General features: G+C 36.1%; 1 protein-coding gene across 2 annotated transcripts in view; it reads left to right on the top strand.

Annotated features, from left to right (window-relative positions):
- Positions 1 to 18,942, top strand: part of PAFAH1B1 (platelet activating factor acetylhydrolase 1b regulatory subunit 1) — a 37,482-nt gene that overhangs the window by 6,792 nt on the left and 11,748 nt on the right. For both annotated transcript variants that reach the window (XM_075771811.1, XM_075771812.1), the window contains exons 2-5: positions 10,996 to 11,207; positions 13,777 to 13,861; positions 17,231 to 17,305; positions 18,326 to 18,532. In XM_075771811.1, coding sequence (XP_075627926.1) covers positions 11,176 to 11,207; positions 13,777 to 13,861; positions 17,231 to 17,305; positions 18,326 to 18,532 — 399 coding nt within the window. In that variant the 5' untranslated portion in view covers positions 10,996 to 11,175. The remainder of the gene's footprint in view (positions 1 to 10,995; positions 11,208 to 13,776; positions 13,862 to 17,230; positions 17,306 to 18,325; positions 18,533 to 18,942) is intronic.

Here is an 18,942-nt window from a genome sequence, read left to right as displayed (position 1 = left end):
GTGTAGATGGGTCATAAGAAAGATGAGACACCTTCTACAAGAACCCTGATTTCATTACTTTTGGTACCAGTGCCATGAAAGATTAAAATCTGTTCCCTCTAATAGGATAAGATATATGTGTGACAATTACAATATTCCTTTTTTCTTTTTTTTTTCTCTCCTCTTTACTTGCCGAGAGAAGCCATTTTTGGTCAACAAGCTTTGAAAATGGCTAAAGGACTAAGCGTTCTCATGATTTGAAGAGTAGAAGTTCAGTCTGAATTTTTGTTTGGTTTTCTTTGTGGTTTTGACCTTCTCATGTTTCTAAAGCTTTAACATATGCATTTCCTTCCAAATGTTTTTCATATACAAATTTAATCAATTCACTATCATTTTTGCTAACATCACATTTCAAATATAACAGGCAGTTTAATAATTGAAATATTGAAATTTGGATATAGTCCTGTGACCTGTTTGTGAGTTTCAAGTCTACTACTCAATTCTTCAAGCCAGAAGAGGATGGGGGGAAGAACTGAAAAGAACAAAGTTCAAATCCAGTGCATGACTGCTGACCAACTGTAAGAAACTAGTCTGAGTACATGCGCTCTTCTCTTGGTGACAAAGAGAAAGTAGCTTAAATACTGTGCTCTAGAATTGCTGTTGCAAAATGTGTATGTATTGTTTGACCTAGCAAAAATGATTTTGACAGGTATCTTTTGCTGAAGTCATCCAGATAAATCATGATGTACATTGTGCATTTCTCTGAACAAGTTTAGAGTAGCACCTTGTAATACTCAAGCCCACTGTAATGTTAGCCCTCTTCTGCCCCCCCCAATGTCACTAACCCACATCTGACCAAAAAGTCATTCAGGTTTCTGGTGAAGTTCAGTGAAAACCCAGTGGAGGTTAATATGAATTTTAAACTAATTTTGTGAAATAATTCCTTGCTATCATATCACTATCACAACATACTAAACAATGGCATGAAGAGTTTTATGCCCAAAACTTTAACCTGCATTTTTGCACAGAACTGAACAGGCAGGCTAGAAGTAGAATGTTTTCACTTTTTTTCTGCCAAAGTCCACATGTAGACTACAAACGTGAACTCTGACCTGGAAGAAGCTTAAAAGCACTAAAATCATACATAGTGACTATGTGCTCGTGATGTTTCTCCTGAGAGTTAAGTGTATCATGCTTCTATCAGAATTGCAAAACTGAAGTGATAGAGGGAGGATAAATACCAAGACTGAATTAATTTAAAGACTTCTTTTCCCAAAAAATATTTTTCTAGCAAATTTGGCCCAAATGTATTAGTGTTGGTGCCTGGGAAGGTGACAAGACCAAAATGTCTGTTGTTGTTTTACAGTCCCAAAGGTAGGTAGTGACTGCCAGTGATGTGTTCAGTAGTGATTATAACTGGAGATAATATGGAAAAGTAGATGGGCACATAAGTTTATTTGAAAATGCACATCTCTAATTAGGACAGAAACTCATTCATTACAGAACATGTAGTTAGATGTAGAGTTAGATGTAGAAGAGTAGTTTACTTGCTCCTGTTTTGTAGCATTTTGATGACATTTCTTAGCTTTATTTTTTGGATATAATTACAACCTGCATTCCAAGTCTTTGAAACATAGACACTATATCTGATCTGCTATAGATTACTTTCTAGTTTGCCATGGATTTATTGTTGAATTATTTTCAGAAGTAAACTACAGTATCAGGTTTTTAGCAAAGTCAATTAAATTAACCTGTAAAGGAGGTGAAATGGATAAGAAAACAGGCACAGGGCTTTTCAATTTTTTTTTTGTGTTAAAAAATATATTTGCTTTGATAAACCTTTAACTGAAATGGAGAATATTTTTGGTAACTTATTCCAAAATGTGAACAAACACTGCACAAAATGCTGTATTATGTGTAACCCTATATTGATAAACTTGGCAAAGCATTTGTGTTTAAGACCTGCAGGCATTTTAAGACTTCACTTAATTGCAGAATAACAGGCTTACTAAACAAGTGAATTAAAAATAAGTCTCAGAGTTGTAATTCAGATTAGATTTGCTTGTTGTTTTGTTTTTCCAAAATAAGATAGTTGTTGGAGCTCACTTTTTCATAATCCTTCAGCTAGCTTTACTGATGTAGGCTGAAAAGTAGAAAAAAGATTAGCCCAGCTCATAAATGAGTAGCTTTCTTGTATTCTTCGACTCATCCATGCTGGCTTAGTGGGTTATTAATTCTAACGTTTTCTAGGATAAGGTGTGTGTGTTTGCACCGTAAGAACAACTGCATGGCTGTTCTGTTGTGATTATGCTGTGTATGTGCTTTTCTGCTGTAAAAAAGGAACTGGATGTTTTATTTACTTATTACCATTTTTCTTTCCTATCAACAGATGGAGACAGATTTCTAAGAAATCTTTTCAGGTCATACTAGTTATGCCTAAGAAATATGGATATTACTTCACTTTTAAGTAGATTCATATTTAAATGGAAGCTTCTATGGAATCTGTTTCTAGAGTGCATTTGTGGGAAGAGTTGTCCTATTCTGTGACTTGAGTTTGATAAAGCAGCTTTTTGCTTATTGGGTTCAAAACAAAATCAGACCATTAAAAATTAGTCTGGATTAAAAGGAGGTGTGCTTATATACTTGCTAGAATTTAGCAGTATAAGCTAGAGGTGTAAGAGAACATTTCATTTAATCTAGTTCTCCCATAAAGGACTGTAGCTCTAATTGCCTGCAAATGCTCACAAATAGCCACTGTAAGTCCTCTTGTTAATATGTTATGAAACAAGATACGCTGTTGAAAAACTTTGTAAGGTTGTAATGTTCCAGCCATGTAGCAAGTGACAATGCAACAAGAGTTTCTACTTTGTTGATTCATAAATGGATCCCCTCCACTTTAAAGACCTGTGGAATTTAATTCTGATTATATCAATTCAGTTAGTCTTTTGGTGGATCTGGTCTCTGCTACCACTTCATTAGTTACTTGGGGCTGAAAAATTACTACAAGAGAGGAAGCTAAATGAACTAGAATTTCAGATACATTGACAAACTCAGAAGAAAGCATAAGGAGTTTCCTTCCAGGTAGAACATCTTTTAAGAACAGTAGAATGTGTTAGAGAAACTGCTTGAAAGTGGGTAGCATGTAGCTGGACACTCAAGACTGTTTTGAGTTTTACGCTGGTAGCTGGAATTCTAAATGATTGCAAATTAAGATTTAAATTTGAAGCTAAATGGGAGCGATCTAAAACTCTGTAATTGATTTCATAATGTGAACCCAGTTGCGTGTTCCTTGTGTTCATAATGGCATATATGCCTTTTTAATGTCTGAGCACTTAGGTGTGCCTAACCTGCCAATCTGAGAACGTGATCTCAGATTTTGTCTCCTTCAAAGAAATATTCTTGTAGAATATTACTAAATACGTTATTTTGTCATAATAATACTTAGAAAACAAATGGTCTTGTAGTTGAGTTTATTAGGGTATGAGGATTCTGCAAAAAAAGCAAAGATTTACTGTTCTTGAAACACAGCAGTGATGTTCGAAGTTGAAAGGTGTTGGTCTGTTCTGTATCTGCTAATACATTTGCTCTAATTTGTGCCATCTATCTCTTCTAATTTCAGATATAACGAGTTACAGTTACGTGTTTAGTGTATGTAGCTTGTGTTTTTGTGGAGAAGACTGTTTATGGAGCCTAAGCAACGGTCATTAAAACTGCAGAAATTTAATTAATTTATTTTTAAGTTCCTGGAGGAGCTTGAACATGTATTCCAAGATCTACAATAACAGATTGGTCAGCAGTGGTTGTTAGGTTGCTAGACAGCAGCAGAGTGAGCTTGGAGTGGTGCTGATATATTTAACTGCTGCTGATGTTGTGAACCAAGGAATGATGTTGAAACTGATTTTCTTGGTTTAACTCATAAAAATTGAGAAGTTAAGAGAGCAAACATAAAATATAGGAGGGATGAATATGCCTGTGGGAATTATGGGAGATAAGAAAAGTACTTAAGAATGTATTAAGGCTGATTGACTGTTTTTGTAGTAGCTAGTAAGCAAATGTTTCTGTAGGCTTGAGGACTTAAATTACCAGGATGATAAAGACTTTGAGCCTGGAGTTCCAGTGGGTGAGACTGGATTTCATTGTGGTGCTGATGAGGATTTTCTTGATGACTGGAGCCCTGGCTTAAGTAATCAGAGTAACTTAGGCTGTGAAAGAAGCCTGTAAAATGGAACTCCTGAGACTTGTAAAGGCCTTATAATGTAACACATCTTTCTCTACATTACTCTTTACAACTTTTTTGAGGTGACTTTAAAAATCTGGTTAGAACCTACAAATGTCTTCAATAAATACTTCATGGTGAACTTGGAATAGCTTTCTGCTCTCTGTATGCACTACTTGATATTTGTGTAGATTTTCTTAAACCTTATTGCTATGGTAGCAGAACACTGCGGGTCAACAAGGCATTGATACAGATGGTTTTGCTGTGTAGCATAGTCACGGTGAAAGGAGAGCACTGATCTTAACGCAGGCATGTTAGATTGAGTCTTGCTCATGCTGCAGAGGCACACTCAACTGAGTCTAGGAAAGCAAGTGTACTTCCAGAATGAAAGACGAGTTTGACAAATGTTACTTCCCGTTGATATATTTTTACATTTACTGGGGTATTTGTTGTTAAACAATTACATATTTTATTAGAAACTTGCTAAACTGCAATTTAGATGGATCATATCTCAATTGGGAGTGATTTTTACTGTAACTTTCTCTGAAGAGTGGAAGTGGGTGTTGTTAGCTGAGCCATTTCAGTAATTTGTTTATGGTGTTGATCCATAAGCAGTATTTTTGACACACTTGATGGGAGTGAAGGAAAGACAGTAGTGAACTTTGAATTGATCTTGCTGATACAGTACTGAGGAAGATGATAAGGCTGGTTGTGATGCCACAGTTTGGTATCGGGATATATTTATGAAAATGTTTGGATTTGGAAAGACTTCATAAAAACTTAAGGTGAAACACCCTGTTGATGGCAATGTTAGTGAAGTTAAGCTTGGTGGTTGTGTGCCAGCAGCTGGTGAGCACCGAGTGCAATTCGTCCCCGTAGTGTGATTCCCATAAGGCAGTTTAAAGGACAAAAGCCCTCATTCTTTCTGGGATGCTAAATCCCCAAGTGAACTAATACCTTGCAGGGACCAATGTAGCATCTTACTGAAGGTATAATTTATATCATGAGTTAATAACAAGTAGCTAATGGCTGCTTTGACCTCCGTATTTATGGCTTCAATTTTGTCGTGGTACAATATATGTATTACTTTGAGAGAGTTAAAAGGTACCCTGCAACATACAGATAAAACCTTCTGATTAAAGCCGTAGCAGTGAGTTATTACAATTGGTAAACAAAGTCATAGCAACAGTAAAACAAAGGGCTTAGGATGAAAGTTTTGTTATTTCTTCTGTTTCACCTGCTCTAAAATACTTGGATGAACTGTGTTATCTATGCAGTAATTAACAGCAGTAATCAATAAGTCAAAAGTTAAGTCCAGAAACACTATTTTATTAGTTAAAACTAAGAAAGCAGGCTGGCTTTGATTTTAAAAACTTCTGTCTTCAAGTGTGTTTGAAAACTTCTGTTTAGTCTCATTGTAGGCTTGCAAAGTAGATGATTAGCTTGAAATGGACAAAAGGTAAATGTTGGATTCAGGGCACAGTCTCTTTACCAGACATATGTATTCAAACCAAATTTTAGTACTGGTTAGCATCCAGTGTACATCCATAAGCAAAAATGTAATAAACTCTAAAGGAATTTACATACTTTTTTTTTTAAATGTATACAGAATGGGCAGCTTTAGAAATCCTAATTCCAGTAATGTTGCTCTTTCTTGATGCTAGTTTAGGTAAATGAACAGGTATTTTTGGCAGGTTGAGACTAAAATGCTGAAGGATTAATTTCACTCCATAATCTCTTTCTCAACTGTATTTGGAGAATACTTATGGAAAATAATACTTCGATGCCTGCTGAAGCAAGTATGAACACCATCATAGAAATACCTGCGAGCCACAGCTTATCATTTATTGGCATGACGTATCATGAACTGAGAGGAATTCTGACTATCTCTTGCCTGGGAGTGTTTTCTGTGTTGTTTTTTTTCCTCCTACCTCATTGCTTTGACTGCATCTGTTTAGCCATTGTGCTTTGAATAGTTACTATATAGCTGTCTCAAAGAGGTAACAAATATAGCTGAACCTGTTTCATTTTGCTATTTGTGCATCTTATGAATGGTTAGCAAGTCTCTCTTGTTAAGTTATTGTGAAGTTTTCCAGTAATCTAGGAAAGACATGAACCACAATGATATACATCGTTATAAGGACCTACTGTTTAAAGTCAGGAAGAAGAAACTTCTGAGTTGTTAGGATGTCTTAGTCACCCTCAGGAAGAGGGTGGTTCCTATACAATATCAGATCTGTGATGTCCACTTCAAGTGTGAAGTTAGACTCAGCCGGCTGCCCTGACACTAACCAGTTGCAAAAGGTATGTATTTAGTCACCAGCAGGGTGGGACCATCTTTAAATGCATGTCAGGCAGTACCTGGGCCTCAGAGCAATTTTGACAGCAGTAAATGTGTCCTCACGAAGTGTGGGTGAGTCTTGTGGTGAGTGCAGCTGGCTCCAGCCACAGGCTGTATGTGGTGAAGCTAAGGAATCTCTGAATCCCAGTTTAGGAAGATGGGAGAGGATTCTTAGATGTGAAGAAACAGAGGGTATTCCACTTTTTTAATGAGAAAATCAGAAGAACCTGTACTGTGCTGCTTCCACCTTCCCTTACAAGAAAGGATTCTTCTGCTTTTTTGGGTTTTCTGCCCAATTTGTTGCTCTTTATCAATAGTTCTGAATGTTTTAGAAGCTTGTGTGGGGAAAAAATTTTGGCCTGTGATGATTCTTGGCTGTCTTTTCAATATTTTTTTTTAAAGATTATGCTTTAGTATGCCACTCTTCAGTCCTACAGCACTTAAAAAGTGAATTAGATCTTGTATCCTTATTGCTCAGACATTTCTACCAGTCCTAAGTATAAAAGCTGATCTTTAGCTAAGTGGAAAAGTTAGCAGTTGAGATGAAATGCAGTTGTCTGTTGAGGATATGTTACTGTTAATGGAGCTGAGGAAGGTGTTAATATAGTTTTCAAATGGTTTGTGTTTCATAAAGAAGTAGCCTACCTAAACTGCTGTGAGTGATGTTTGTCTCTACTTCCACCGGGTACCTGTACGTTCTAGAAAACCGAGCAGGTACCGTATTGCCAGGAGGAGTACAAGACAAATGTTTGATGTGCCATGCCTATTCCAGTGTTAGGCATTCAGCCAGGTCTAGTTCCCAATTTTAAAATGCTTATAAACATAACTGATGTTGCTGAAAACACCTGTAGCCCACTTTTGTTGCAAGATTGCACATATGCAGATGTTTGCTACTTAGTGCTTTTATATATGAAGACTATTGATATGGAAACAAAGACATAAACAAGTTTGAAACTAAAATGTTTTGCTGTGTAAGTGGGGCTATTAATAAAAGACACATCCTGGTTTATATTTAATTAGTAGCAGTTAGTCCATGGATTGCTCTATTTAGGTTCAGTCTTTTTTTTTCTTCTGTATTTAATACAGAACAAATTACAATTTTCATACAAAGACATCCTTTCTTTCAAAAAAGATCTAGCTCTGTGTCTTGACACTACCTTATTCACAGTAAGCTGCTGTTAAAAATGACCAATTTCAGGCAAGATGTAGTGAACAGGCGCTGTGTTTTTGTGGTGTTTTTTTCCCAAGGGTTCTCTTTGAACACTTGCTTCCTCTCATTACAGAGGTTGTTTGCGGGTGTGTGTAACACAGTGGTGACTATAAACCTTGATAGGCAATGGAGGAGGACTGGTTAGACTTGCTCCACTGAGTTGTGTATATCACCAGGCCTTCTCTAGCTAAAGAAAAGGCAATGCATATGGACAATATTCACCTATTCTCTGTTGTTTCTAAAAGTGACATAGGTGTATAATTAAAGTTGGGTCCTTTTTGGTTTTGGACATTTTTCCTTGTGTGGTTTTGTTTGTGGGGGTTTTGTCGTTTTGTTTTTTTCTGTTTGTTTTTGTTCGTTTTGTTTTGTCTTTTGTTAAAGGGTGTATATGAAGGAAGCTGCCCTAAAAATACTTTGTTTTATATTCAGGGGCCTTTGTAGTGAAAAAGGCAGGAATATGAGAAGGGTGCTGGGAACAGACGCTTTTCAGAGAAGTGAGATATGGTAGATCAGTTGATTGGTGACTTGTGGATCAGCTGTAATTTGTTAATAGCAGAAATAGCTGCTTTGCCTTGTAGCTGTTGAAATTTATCTAGTACTAAGATCTGTTTCTGAATAACAATTCCGAGTTAGAGCGATGGAGCAGGCCAGCTGTTGTGAAGTGTTGGAGATACAGGAGGAGAAGTTTGGGATTACTTTACATTTGAGGGGGAAAAACGCCTTTCTGACTAGATGACAGGTCAGTTGCTGTTATTTTTAGGTAAGTGCTATAGTTGCATCTAGATGCAATGACAAAATTGACAAAATACTGGAGTATGATTTTTACTGGAGTTATTGCACTGATGCTAGATTTACAAGGCATTCACTGCTTAGCAGTACTTCATAGCACAAAACCCACCTTCTAGTTTTAATACTGTGATTTTTACCATGGTAGTACTACAAGCAGATTTTGGAAGTTTATATCTTTGTGTTCTGATATTCAGTGCTTCAAACAGTGCTTCTGTGTATAAAGTGCCTTATTTTGGTCTTCACAATGTTTATCGCCACTGAAAACATTGCTATGTTCATACTGAAGTGCAGAGATTCAGCCATTATAAGCCTCTGTTTTTCAGTACTTAAATTTATAGCAGCATTGCCCTCTAGAGGGCACTTCTTATGATCATTTAAATAGATTATTTTTTATATTAACTAAATTTCCATTAATTTGTATGTGATACTTCTACTGTATAGTGAACAAGATGCATCTATTGAAAACCAGTTGTCTCTTTACCTGTCAGGAAGTGAGGTATGGGACAAAAGTTAAAAGTTTGCTTCTGTTCTCTGAAAGGATGTAGCCTGTGCTATCAGTTTTCAACTGAATTGTTTCTGAAATAGCTATTAGGGAAGAGGTCAAACTAATTAAATAATATCTTGCCTGTTTAGAGTGCTCCTGTCCTAAACGGCTTGCAGTGCAGTGTTATGGTGTATAGCATTTGATGTGGAAAATCCATCAGCAGAGCGAAATACAAGCAACTTGCAGCTTAAGCTTATTTTGAAGCAGACAGCAGAGCCTAGATAGGTTTAGAAACAAGCTCCTGATCCCCTGTGATGGATAAGTAGACATTAATGATACAAGCTTAGTATTTTCTTCAATTTTTTTTTTTTAATATAAGAAAGGCTTTTGTTTAAAACAGGCCCCTTACCAAAATTGTTATCCAACATCTGTAGTCAACCTTGTGTACCTGTATGTCTATGAAGAAGCAGCAGGGGAGAGGCAGTGGGAACACATGTTTGCTGCAGTAGTTGGTAGAAAGTTTACAAATCCAACTGCTATCTCCTAAGTCTTTGTGTATTGTGTTCAGTTTATCTTGTTGCTAAAAGCTGGTTGGTCAAACTTGCTAAACGGCTTGAGTAAATTATGTGGTATAGACAGACTCTTGTCAGGTATGCAAGAAATGCTATCTTCAGCATTTTTCATAATTACGTTGCTTACAAAAAGAGTACCTGCAGTGCAGAAATCAAAAGGCAGTGCTGCTAAAATGATTTTGATGATGTCACCTTGAGGAAGATTAAAACTGTCCAGTTGAAGTAGATTGAACACTAAGAATACAGAAGTTCATGTTACTGAATAAGAAGATACTAGTGTGCGTGTGTGGAAAGTAATTAATTTGTGAAAGGCACAATTCTGACTTGAACACTATCTTGAATATGTCAAATTCTGAATTAGCTTGCATTATCAGATGTGTAGTGATTGAGTTGCTGTCTGAACCCAACTGAAGTAACGGGCTTGTGGCAACTCTGCACCGTGGTAATTGTGCTACTCTGATAAGATTGAAGATCAGTTTAAAAATTCACTGTACCCCAAGTACAGGCAAGATAAAAGATTAACTGTAGGTAAACCATGTTAACACATGACTGAAGAGGTGGAAACTATTGTCTTTTAGAACATGGTTCTTCAGAACTTTTTCAGATAGTGTTACTAGAATAGAAAAAGTAATTTGTCTGATAGAATTGTGTAATAATCAACCTGTAAAGCTCACATGCTGAATTACAGCCATAGTCTTTAAAGATGCTGTTTGGTTAAATCCTAGAGAACTGCATAATATAATGCCACGAATGAGCTACAGTGACAAACTGAGTGTGCCTTGATGCTGTTGGTTATGGCCTGAAGTGTGCTGTAGCATCTTCCATAGTCCCTTTCCGGAATGTTCTCATCTTTCCTTAAACTCTCCTTCAAAACTTGAAAGACACAGGAGAGTGTTAGCTGTGTGTTGAAAATTAACTGAATGAACCTTGCTGCATTTTGTTTGATGAAAAGATAAGTAAGGAGATTTAAAAAAATCTACCATAAGGATAGAGGATTTTGGGAGAATAGCTTTCTGATAGGAGTAGTGAATGCAAAAAGTTGGCTCTTTGCTTTAGGCTTCAGTTCTTTTCATCACGAGACAATATGATGGAATTGCCTCCAAACTGGAACTGGGCTGTGACTGAAGATGTCTCTTTAAGCTCCCTGTTTCTTGAAGGACTAATGGTGGGAAGATGAGGAATAAAGACAGGGTACAAGTCTGTCTAGGCTACTCAGTCCAGGTTGGAGATACGCTATAAGGACATAATCCAGAGTAGCAAAATAAAATTGCATTTACAAATTTTAGTCAGTTTGTTCTGTCCAGAGTGGTGTTGCAGTCTGAGTACTGAAATCTTCATGTCAGTCCAGAGCAACTGAATGCTTATTTAGAGGAAATTAATGATGTCTCTTTCTCTTCCCTCTAGATGGATTGAATCTTTGGTGTTGAATGCCTCTGGATTTCCTATTGGACTTCACATCTGGAAAAATATTTTTGATTTAAGCCACTCAGTGGCAGACTGAATTGTGGATCCAGAGTTCCTAAGACTTTAGCTTTTGAGGAGGCAGCCACTGCTGAATCACGTTAACCTGACATCACAGTCACAATGGTGCTGTCACAAAGGCAACGAGATGAACTGTAAGGAATTGTTATATTTAAGTTTGTGTCACATTTTCATTAAACTTTGAATATTAACTTTTGTTTCCAAGTACATTTTACTTGATCAGCTCACATGCTGATCAAGTGCCATGTATTATGGTTTAGATCTCTGTACTCTTATTTTTGGTACAACTACTGGTATTTGATAATAGAATTGTGAAATGGTGAAAATATAATTTCAAAGTTATGGCATAAAAATGGATTCTTTAATTTGCTATAATTTATTATTGTCTATTTTGTTGTGACTTCAGTCACAAAGTTATGAAAGGGTTACACTAAGCAGCAAGCACATTGCAATACATGCTCCAAACTGATTTTGTGAATTCTACTTTTATGTTGAGTAAATTCTGACAATTTTTTGCTGTTTTACTCCCCAATGTAGATAAGGATCTGATCAGAATGTGCTACATTGTGATTACAATATTTGTCTCCTTAGATTGTATTTAAAATGGACAGTATGTTTAAAGAAGGAAAAAAAAAAGCAAAACCTAAACAAACTAAATAATAAAAAACCCCACGTCACAAAAAAAACCCTAACCCCACACCCCACAAAAAACCCCCACCTTCATTCAATTTAAGATACGGAATACTTTCCAGATTTTAAGGCTAGGAATAGGCTGTCAGTTCCATGCCTTAATTTGCTATCTCTTCTGTAATAAATCATGATAGAGCAAGTGGTGGGTAGCAACTGGGATGGCAATATCTTGCATGATACTCGGTTTCATAAACTTACATGGTTTGTGGTTTGGTTTTGGTTTTTTATTCCTTTTAAAAGTATGGAGCAAGTATCTTTTAGCATTTGGTGTCTCTCTTGTCCATGGTAAGCTCTCTATTTTTTTAATACAGCTTCTTCAATTTTCCAGTAATTATTCAACCCCCTTTATATTAAATACAGTATGGATTTTACTTTTTCGTTTAATATACTTAAATACAGTTGTTCTGCTTCTTAAAGTAGATTAGAAGCTATCTTCAAATTTTCATTTTTTTACAACTGCTCATTGGATTTGGAGAAGCTCTGGGTTTAAACACATTCAAGATTATGATTTATTCATATTTTTTCTTTTAGCAATTCTCTGAAGTTTTTTTTCTGGCAAAAATTTCAAAGAGTACATGCATTAATGGGGAGATAGAAGTAATGAACTGTTATGAATGGAACTGGAAATGACCAAAGACTTAGGATTTACTTTAGAGGTCTGATGAGGCGGCAATACTTTATCTTAGCATATGTTGTTTATGAGGAGAAATTTGAAATTTTTGCTTGAATGCAGAGTTATATTTAGAGTGGAATGTCTGAGGAGAGATTGAATACATGTAAAAGGTAGGACAGAAGAATGTGATGAAGCCACAGGAAGAATTTTCATGTGACAAGCAATTTATTTTCAGAAAAACAGCAAATTCTTTTCACAACAAAAGTCATTATTGCTTCTTTATTCAGCTACCAAAAGATATTAATTTTCTCTTGAATGCCTTGTGTAGACGACCTTCTGATTTTTAATAAAGTATCTGTAGATCAGTTTACTTAAATATTTGTAGTATGTTAAATATGTAGTATCTTCTCCCCACCCTCCCCATATATGTATGTATACACACACATATCCCTTCCCAAGAAAGTAAGTGACAATAAGAAAACAAAACTAGACTTGCTTCTGGAGGCTGAGAAAGTAACTGACAGTAATTTTACCTTTAAATCTGTTTAGAACATTCAGCTTACTTCTCTTAAGCAAACTTTTTGTTGTGTAGCTTGAAAATATTTATCCATTTGAAGTAAATGTTGAAAATGCAGAGTTTCCTAAGTCTGGTTCTCTTAAACAAAAGGTGCTGACTGCTTGTTGAAGTCTTAAAATAATACAGAAACTGTAAGAGTTAGGTCCCAGCACAAATGTATGCTATCTTGAGAGAGAGGTTCAAGACAGATTAATTTGGTAATTGTCTTGTGTCAAAGTGCAGAATATTTCGAAGAATAATGTAAAATTTTAAGCACTGTACATTTTGGTCACAGGCTGTATCCCTTCCTGTAATCTAACTAAAAATTATTGTATCATTCTGAAAAACAAAGCTAAGACTTGTTCTCTTAAACTGAGCATTTTATTCAAGTTCAATTGAAGTAAAATTTTGTAAGCTAAACTGTTCTACCCAAAATAGTTTTTCTTCAGAGATGAAGCCACAACTTTAATATGTAGATATGGGTGTCACTTCTTTTATCTGCTATGGGTTTTATGTATGATACAGACTGGTAAGTATATTTGTGCTACTCCAGTGTTTGGTAACTTAAAAGCAAAAAACCAACCAAACAAAATCCCACAAAATCCCTTCACCAAACCTAAAATAAAAAGTGTATCCTGCTTTTGACATTGTGAAGCAAAATCTGTTTGCCAAATATATTTATAAAATTTGCTCGGGCTTTTAGCAAACATAATAATCCCAGGTGTTGTACTGCACTGAAGACTTAGACGTTGATCATGCTTTTTTAAAACAAAAAAAGTCTGAACCAATTTTTCTACTCTGTTATTCATAATTGTGTCTGAAGATGCTGTTCTTTGTTTTTTAGAAATCGAGCAATAGCAGATTACCTTCGTTCTAATGGCTATGAAGAGGCATATTCGGTTTTTAAAAAGGAAGCTGAGTTGGATGTGGTGAGTTCAAGCAAGATTCTTCATCTGTATTTCAAGTAAAGAGTTTATAATTTTATGGCATTTGCACCCATTCTGAACATGTATATCTATTATCTACCTATTAATTCATGCAGTTTCAGAACTGGAGGTGATAAACTCATACAACTTACTGCCTTGTCATAAAACTAAAAAATATGGCAGGGGGGTGGACCTAGATGATCTTTAAGGTCTCTTCCAACCCAAACCATTGTATGACTCTATGAATTATTGGATGACTTGGTGATTTCTGAGCAAAATTCTTACCTTTCTCTTCAACTACTGAATGACTTAGGCATATTTTTAATTTTTTTTTTGTTTTTTTTTTTTTTTAATCTAGCTACCACTCATCTATACAATGCTAAGTTTTTCCTGTAATGGCCTTTTAAGGGTTCTGGTCCTGAGAGCACCTAGATACTTCAAGATGAAAAGTCCTAGAAAAGAAAGCTAACAAAAGGCAACATGAATGTATAAGAAAGGTGATAGGAGATGGTATTTAAACGAAAACAACAGACAGACATGGCCCTTCACTGGACTCGCTCCAGCAACTTTGTATAGGACTAGAGCATCTCTTATGTGGGGAGAGGCTGGGAGAGCTGACACTGTTTAGCCTGGAGAAGAGGAGGCTTAGGGGGATCTTGTTCTTTATAGATATCTGATGGGCAGGTGTGAAGATGACAGAGCTAGACTCTCCTTGGTGCTGCTAGTGACAGGACAAGAGCCAGTGGGCAGAAACTGAAACACAGGAAATTCCATCTGAACATAATATCAAACTTTTTTCTTTACAATGAGAGTGACTGAACAGTGGAATAGGTTGCCCAGAGACGTTGTGGAGTGTCTGTCCCTAGAGATATTAAAAATCCTCACTGGATGCAGTCCTGGGCAGTCTGCTCCAGCTGACCTTGCTTTGAGCAGGGAGTTTGGACGTAAAGATCTCAAGAGGTCCTTTCCAACCTGAACTATTCTGTGCATAATATTCAGAACAATGTGTTTAACACATTTAATTTCTGTTTCCTGCTGTTGTGTCCATCCCCCCCCCTCCCCTCCTTGTAACTCATTTCCTTAACTGTGCGTATTCCTGTCATGGAATTCTGCATAAAAGCATAAACTTTCTGCAATACAAAATTAGAAAACTGAAGACTGTTCTCTTGTAACCAGACTTGAAATGGTATAAGATGATGCAGCTTTGGGGGCTGACTTCACGTGGTAATGTTTAAGAAACGGGAAGACAAAACAGGATTGCTTTTGTCCTCTTCTTTATCATACAGAGCAAATGGTAGAAGTCTTGTTTTGTGATTGGAATTGGATCGGTAGTTAAAGCATTGCCTGAAACTGTAGCATATCAGTTGGTTAATCATACAGTAGGAGGGCAAGCCTAAATAGTTAATATAAGTTGATCAGCTCTGGTAAGCAACACTATTTTGTTAGACTGTATGGATGCTAGTGACTTAGACCAGTCATTTCTTGCAACTTAATTCTGTTCATTTGCCTTTGTAACAGATGATTCTTGGTATAATTTTTAAACTTGCCACTTATTAGTGTAAGTGGTGTGCATTTCATCTGCGTTTAACTTTTTCTGGAGACACTTGGATTGAGTAGTAAACTTCTGTGTGCTGACTTCTGATAAATCCTTGCCTTTTCTCTGTTATAAATCTTGCGTTGTTCTTTTTCCAAGATGCTTGGCTGGTTTGACTTGATTTCTTCAGTCTGCTTCTAGTATCTAATAAATATGTAGAAATGACAAATTGGAATACCATACTTATAATTGAAAATCCTAATACCATTCCCTTATCTGCCTTATCTATCAACCTAATTAAGTCTTCTCTTCCCAAAGGTTAAAAAGGCGATCTAAATAGGCTACATGGTCCTGAGGGAAATAGAAAATGCAGTTGCTAAAAGTTCCACATGACTTTCTTGCAAGAAAATCTGAATTGGATGGGGCTATACTAAAATGACAAAAAAAAAAAAATTAAAGGCAGAAATTATTTCAGTAAATGGAAAGGATTCAAGTGTAACTCTAAAAAGAGGGATTTCATTTTTTGGATTGATTATTCCTGCAGATAACTTTTTACAAATGCTGCTGAAGTAGTAGGTTAACATCCGGTCTCTGACCAAGGTAGCCAGTCCTCAGGGCTTTTATGGAGTAAGCCATGACATTGTTATTTTCACCATGCCTATGTTATTCTCCATCTAATTCAGAGTTATTCTAGTATGATATTGCAATTTTGTACATGGAAAGAAAGTGTGCAGCATTTAATTAATCTACTGTGCCTCTGTTGTTTGGTTTTCTGTGTTGCTTTTCTTTCTCTTACTTGTGTTAATAGGTGGGAGGGGAAAAAAGTGTATAATCCTCTGGCTTTTATAACATTAGCTGTTCATTGTTGCTCCTCGGCTATTCCTTAGAGCCTGAAGGAGAAAAATATTTAGTGGAAGAAAATGATTCTTCATTAGAGTTGCAAACTCAGTGTTGATTTCTCCAGTAGCTGAGGTGGTGTTCAGTAGGGCAGGTGTATTAGTCTGCTTTCTGCTTCAGTTACTGAAGTAAAGATGCAGAGAGGGTGGACTTAAAGCTTGTCTTTGCGAAGGTAGCACAAAATAATCCAGTATTATGCTGGTAATTGGAGGTTAACTATAATCAAGTTTAAAAAAAAATAAATCAAAGTTAGTTTGGGCTAACTGCTTTTCAAGCGAGATGAAGTATATGTGATCCTACTCTGACAGCTGGCTGCCAGTTTCAAATGTTATGTGCTTCCATCAGAGAAAAAGTGCATTGTGCTAACAAGTAATAGTGCTAGCAGTCTTAACTCTGAAGGTAGGAGTTCATGATTTCCTAATGCTCTTAGTTGCTGGATATGACCAAGGAGGCTATCCGTGAGAACTGATTACCAGTTCTGTATGTCTTGGTCCTTGCAGTCAATGTGTGCTGTCTGCTGTTGATTTCTAGAAGAGTTAGTTGGGCCGAGGGATGGAGGGAATCCCGTAACAAATACGGCATTCTCAGATACGCAGAGCACTTGAAAAGCTTTCAAGTAACGAAGACAAAAACCAGCATAGATAACAGTTTAGTCCTAGTTTTTTTAGTCCTAGTTTTTTATTTTATTTGCAGAATCTAGCATCAATAATCTGTACTGATTCTAATTAAAAATTATATTTTAAAATGTTTTCCTCTTCTCTGTGTGTGTAAATTTTAGCTATTAAAATTTGAAGCGTGGTTGTTACATGTAACTAGTAAAACTGATTATAGTCTTTTACTTGAATTCCTCTTTCTGTGGTCAAGGGATTGTATTAAAATGAGTTGTTTATGTTGCCTTTGAAGAAACACTTTAGAACTAGGACTTATTTCTTTAAATGCAGAATGAAGAGTTAGATAAGAAGTATGCTGGACTTCTGGAAAAAAAATGGACATCTGTTATAAGATTACAAAAGAAGGTAAGTAGACATCTGATGGATTTACTTGTGTAAAAAGTTATGACTGAAATCAAACATTCATCACTGAACAGAAAGCTACTTATTTTCCTCATCAGACAAATGCGAGGTTTAGAAAATTATGCCCCAAAGATGAATTTTGAGGACTTGAGTAGGAAAAATACCTAAATCCATGTTGTAGACAATGTTTTGTCTATCTCAGTGCTAGCAGAGACATCTCTCAGTTTCTTTATTAAAATTTCTTGACTTCAGTTTATGGATTGCATGTGCAGTTTCTGAAGCTGGAAAGAAAAAGGTGCCTTAAGGCAGTTTGTGCATGGAAAGATTGAATAGCTGTCTCCAGAAGGCTTAACTGGTTTAGAAAGAAGGTAAAAACCTGTGCTGCCAGTTGTCTTTGGCCATTATGTTAAAGGAAAGAAACCATTAACTCCAGTGCATTAGAGTAAGTGATTCTACTGCAAGTGGACAGTACAAAACTCTTTTAGCAATGCTTCAATGGATCTAGAGTGTTTTAAAAGCTTTAAAAAAATAAAAATCACAGTGCGCTAACTATAAAGACCTAGGTTAATATATCTAGTTTTATTACACCTTCTGTTTCTCTGCTGCTGGTTAATATGCATGCCATCTCAGAGATACAAAAAATTATTGCAGTAGTAGAATTCCTTTTTGTTAACACAGCCTCCTTCAATAGTTTGTCAAAATAGTAGCTCAAACATATTTGTACAGTATTTGAGTGACTGTGATTTTGTAGAACTTTTTTTTTTTTCCCTGTCAAAATATTTGGGAAGTTGGAGAAGAATAAATGACTAATGATTAAATTATAAAGAATAAACGAGATATGATTAAATTAGGTTTGGTTTTTAGAAATACTAACGTTATTGAATGTTGGTAATCAGTTTGGATCACGCAGTCTTTGCTTTACTGTGAGTTTGGCAGCCAGTTGGTATTTGGACTTTTAATGAGTGAAGGTGAACCTTGGTATAAACTAGAAATGAATCGTCTCTTTAAAATTCATAAATTTAGGTAATGGAATTAGAATCGAAGCTGAATGAAGCTAAGGAAGAATTTACATCAGGTGGACCTCTTGGTCAGAAACGAGACCCTAAAGAGTGGATTCCTCGTCCTCCAGAGAAGTATGCATTGAGTGGACATAGGAGTCCTGTCACTCGAGTAATTTTCCATCCAGTTTTCAGTGTTATGGTCTCTGCTTCAGAGGATGCCACAATAAAGGTAGGTGCTTGCTACAGAAAATTAAACAAAGCAAGTCAGAGGATGTGTAATGTGTAACATCAGTACTTCAGAGTGGATGTGTGTTTCCCTGATGGACGATTGTTTGTTTCAGATTCTGCTTTAGCTTCAGTAGGGACAGTTGTTTCAAATATAATGTCCTGTGTAATCTACAAATTTTAGTTTCATGCTGGTCCAATTACTATCTTCAAGAGTATTTTACTATCCTTTGACCTGAGGAAAAAATAATTAAGCTAATGTGGATTTAGAGACTGTAGAAATAGATAAAGCATCGATGGGGGAAGAATGCATTTAGACTGCTCGGTAGCGGAGGAACGGCATAGTGTATAGAGCAGTGACATGATGAGAGGGAGGAAGACAGTTTCCCCAAGTCATCTGAAGTGAGTAAAGCT

This window comes from Balearica regulorum, chromosome 19, assembly GCF_011004875.1.
Source record: "Balearica regulorum gibbericeps isolate bBalReg1 chromosome 19, bBalReg1.pri, whole genome shotgun sequence".
NCBI classification, from domain to species: Eukaryota; Metazoa; Chordata; class Aves; order Gruiformes; family Gruidae; genus Balearica; species Balearica regulorum.
The sequence above is the reverse complement of the archived record's forward strand: the minus strand, read 5'-3'. Positions and strand labels throughout refer to the sequence as shown.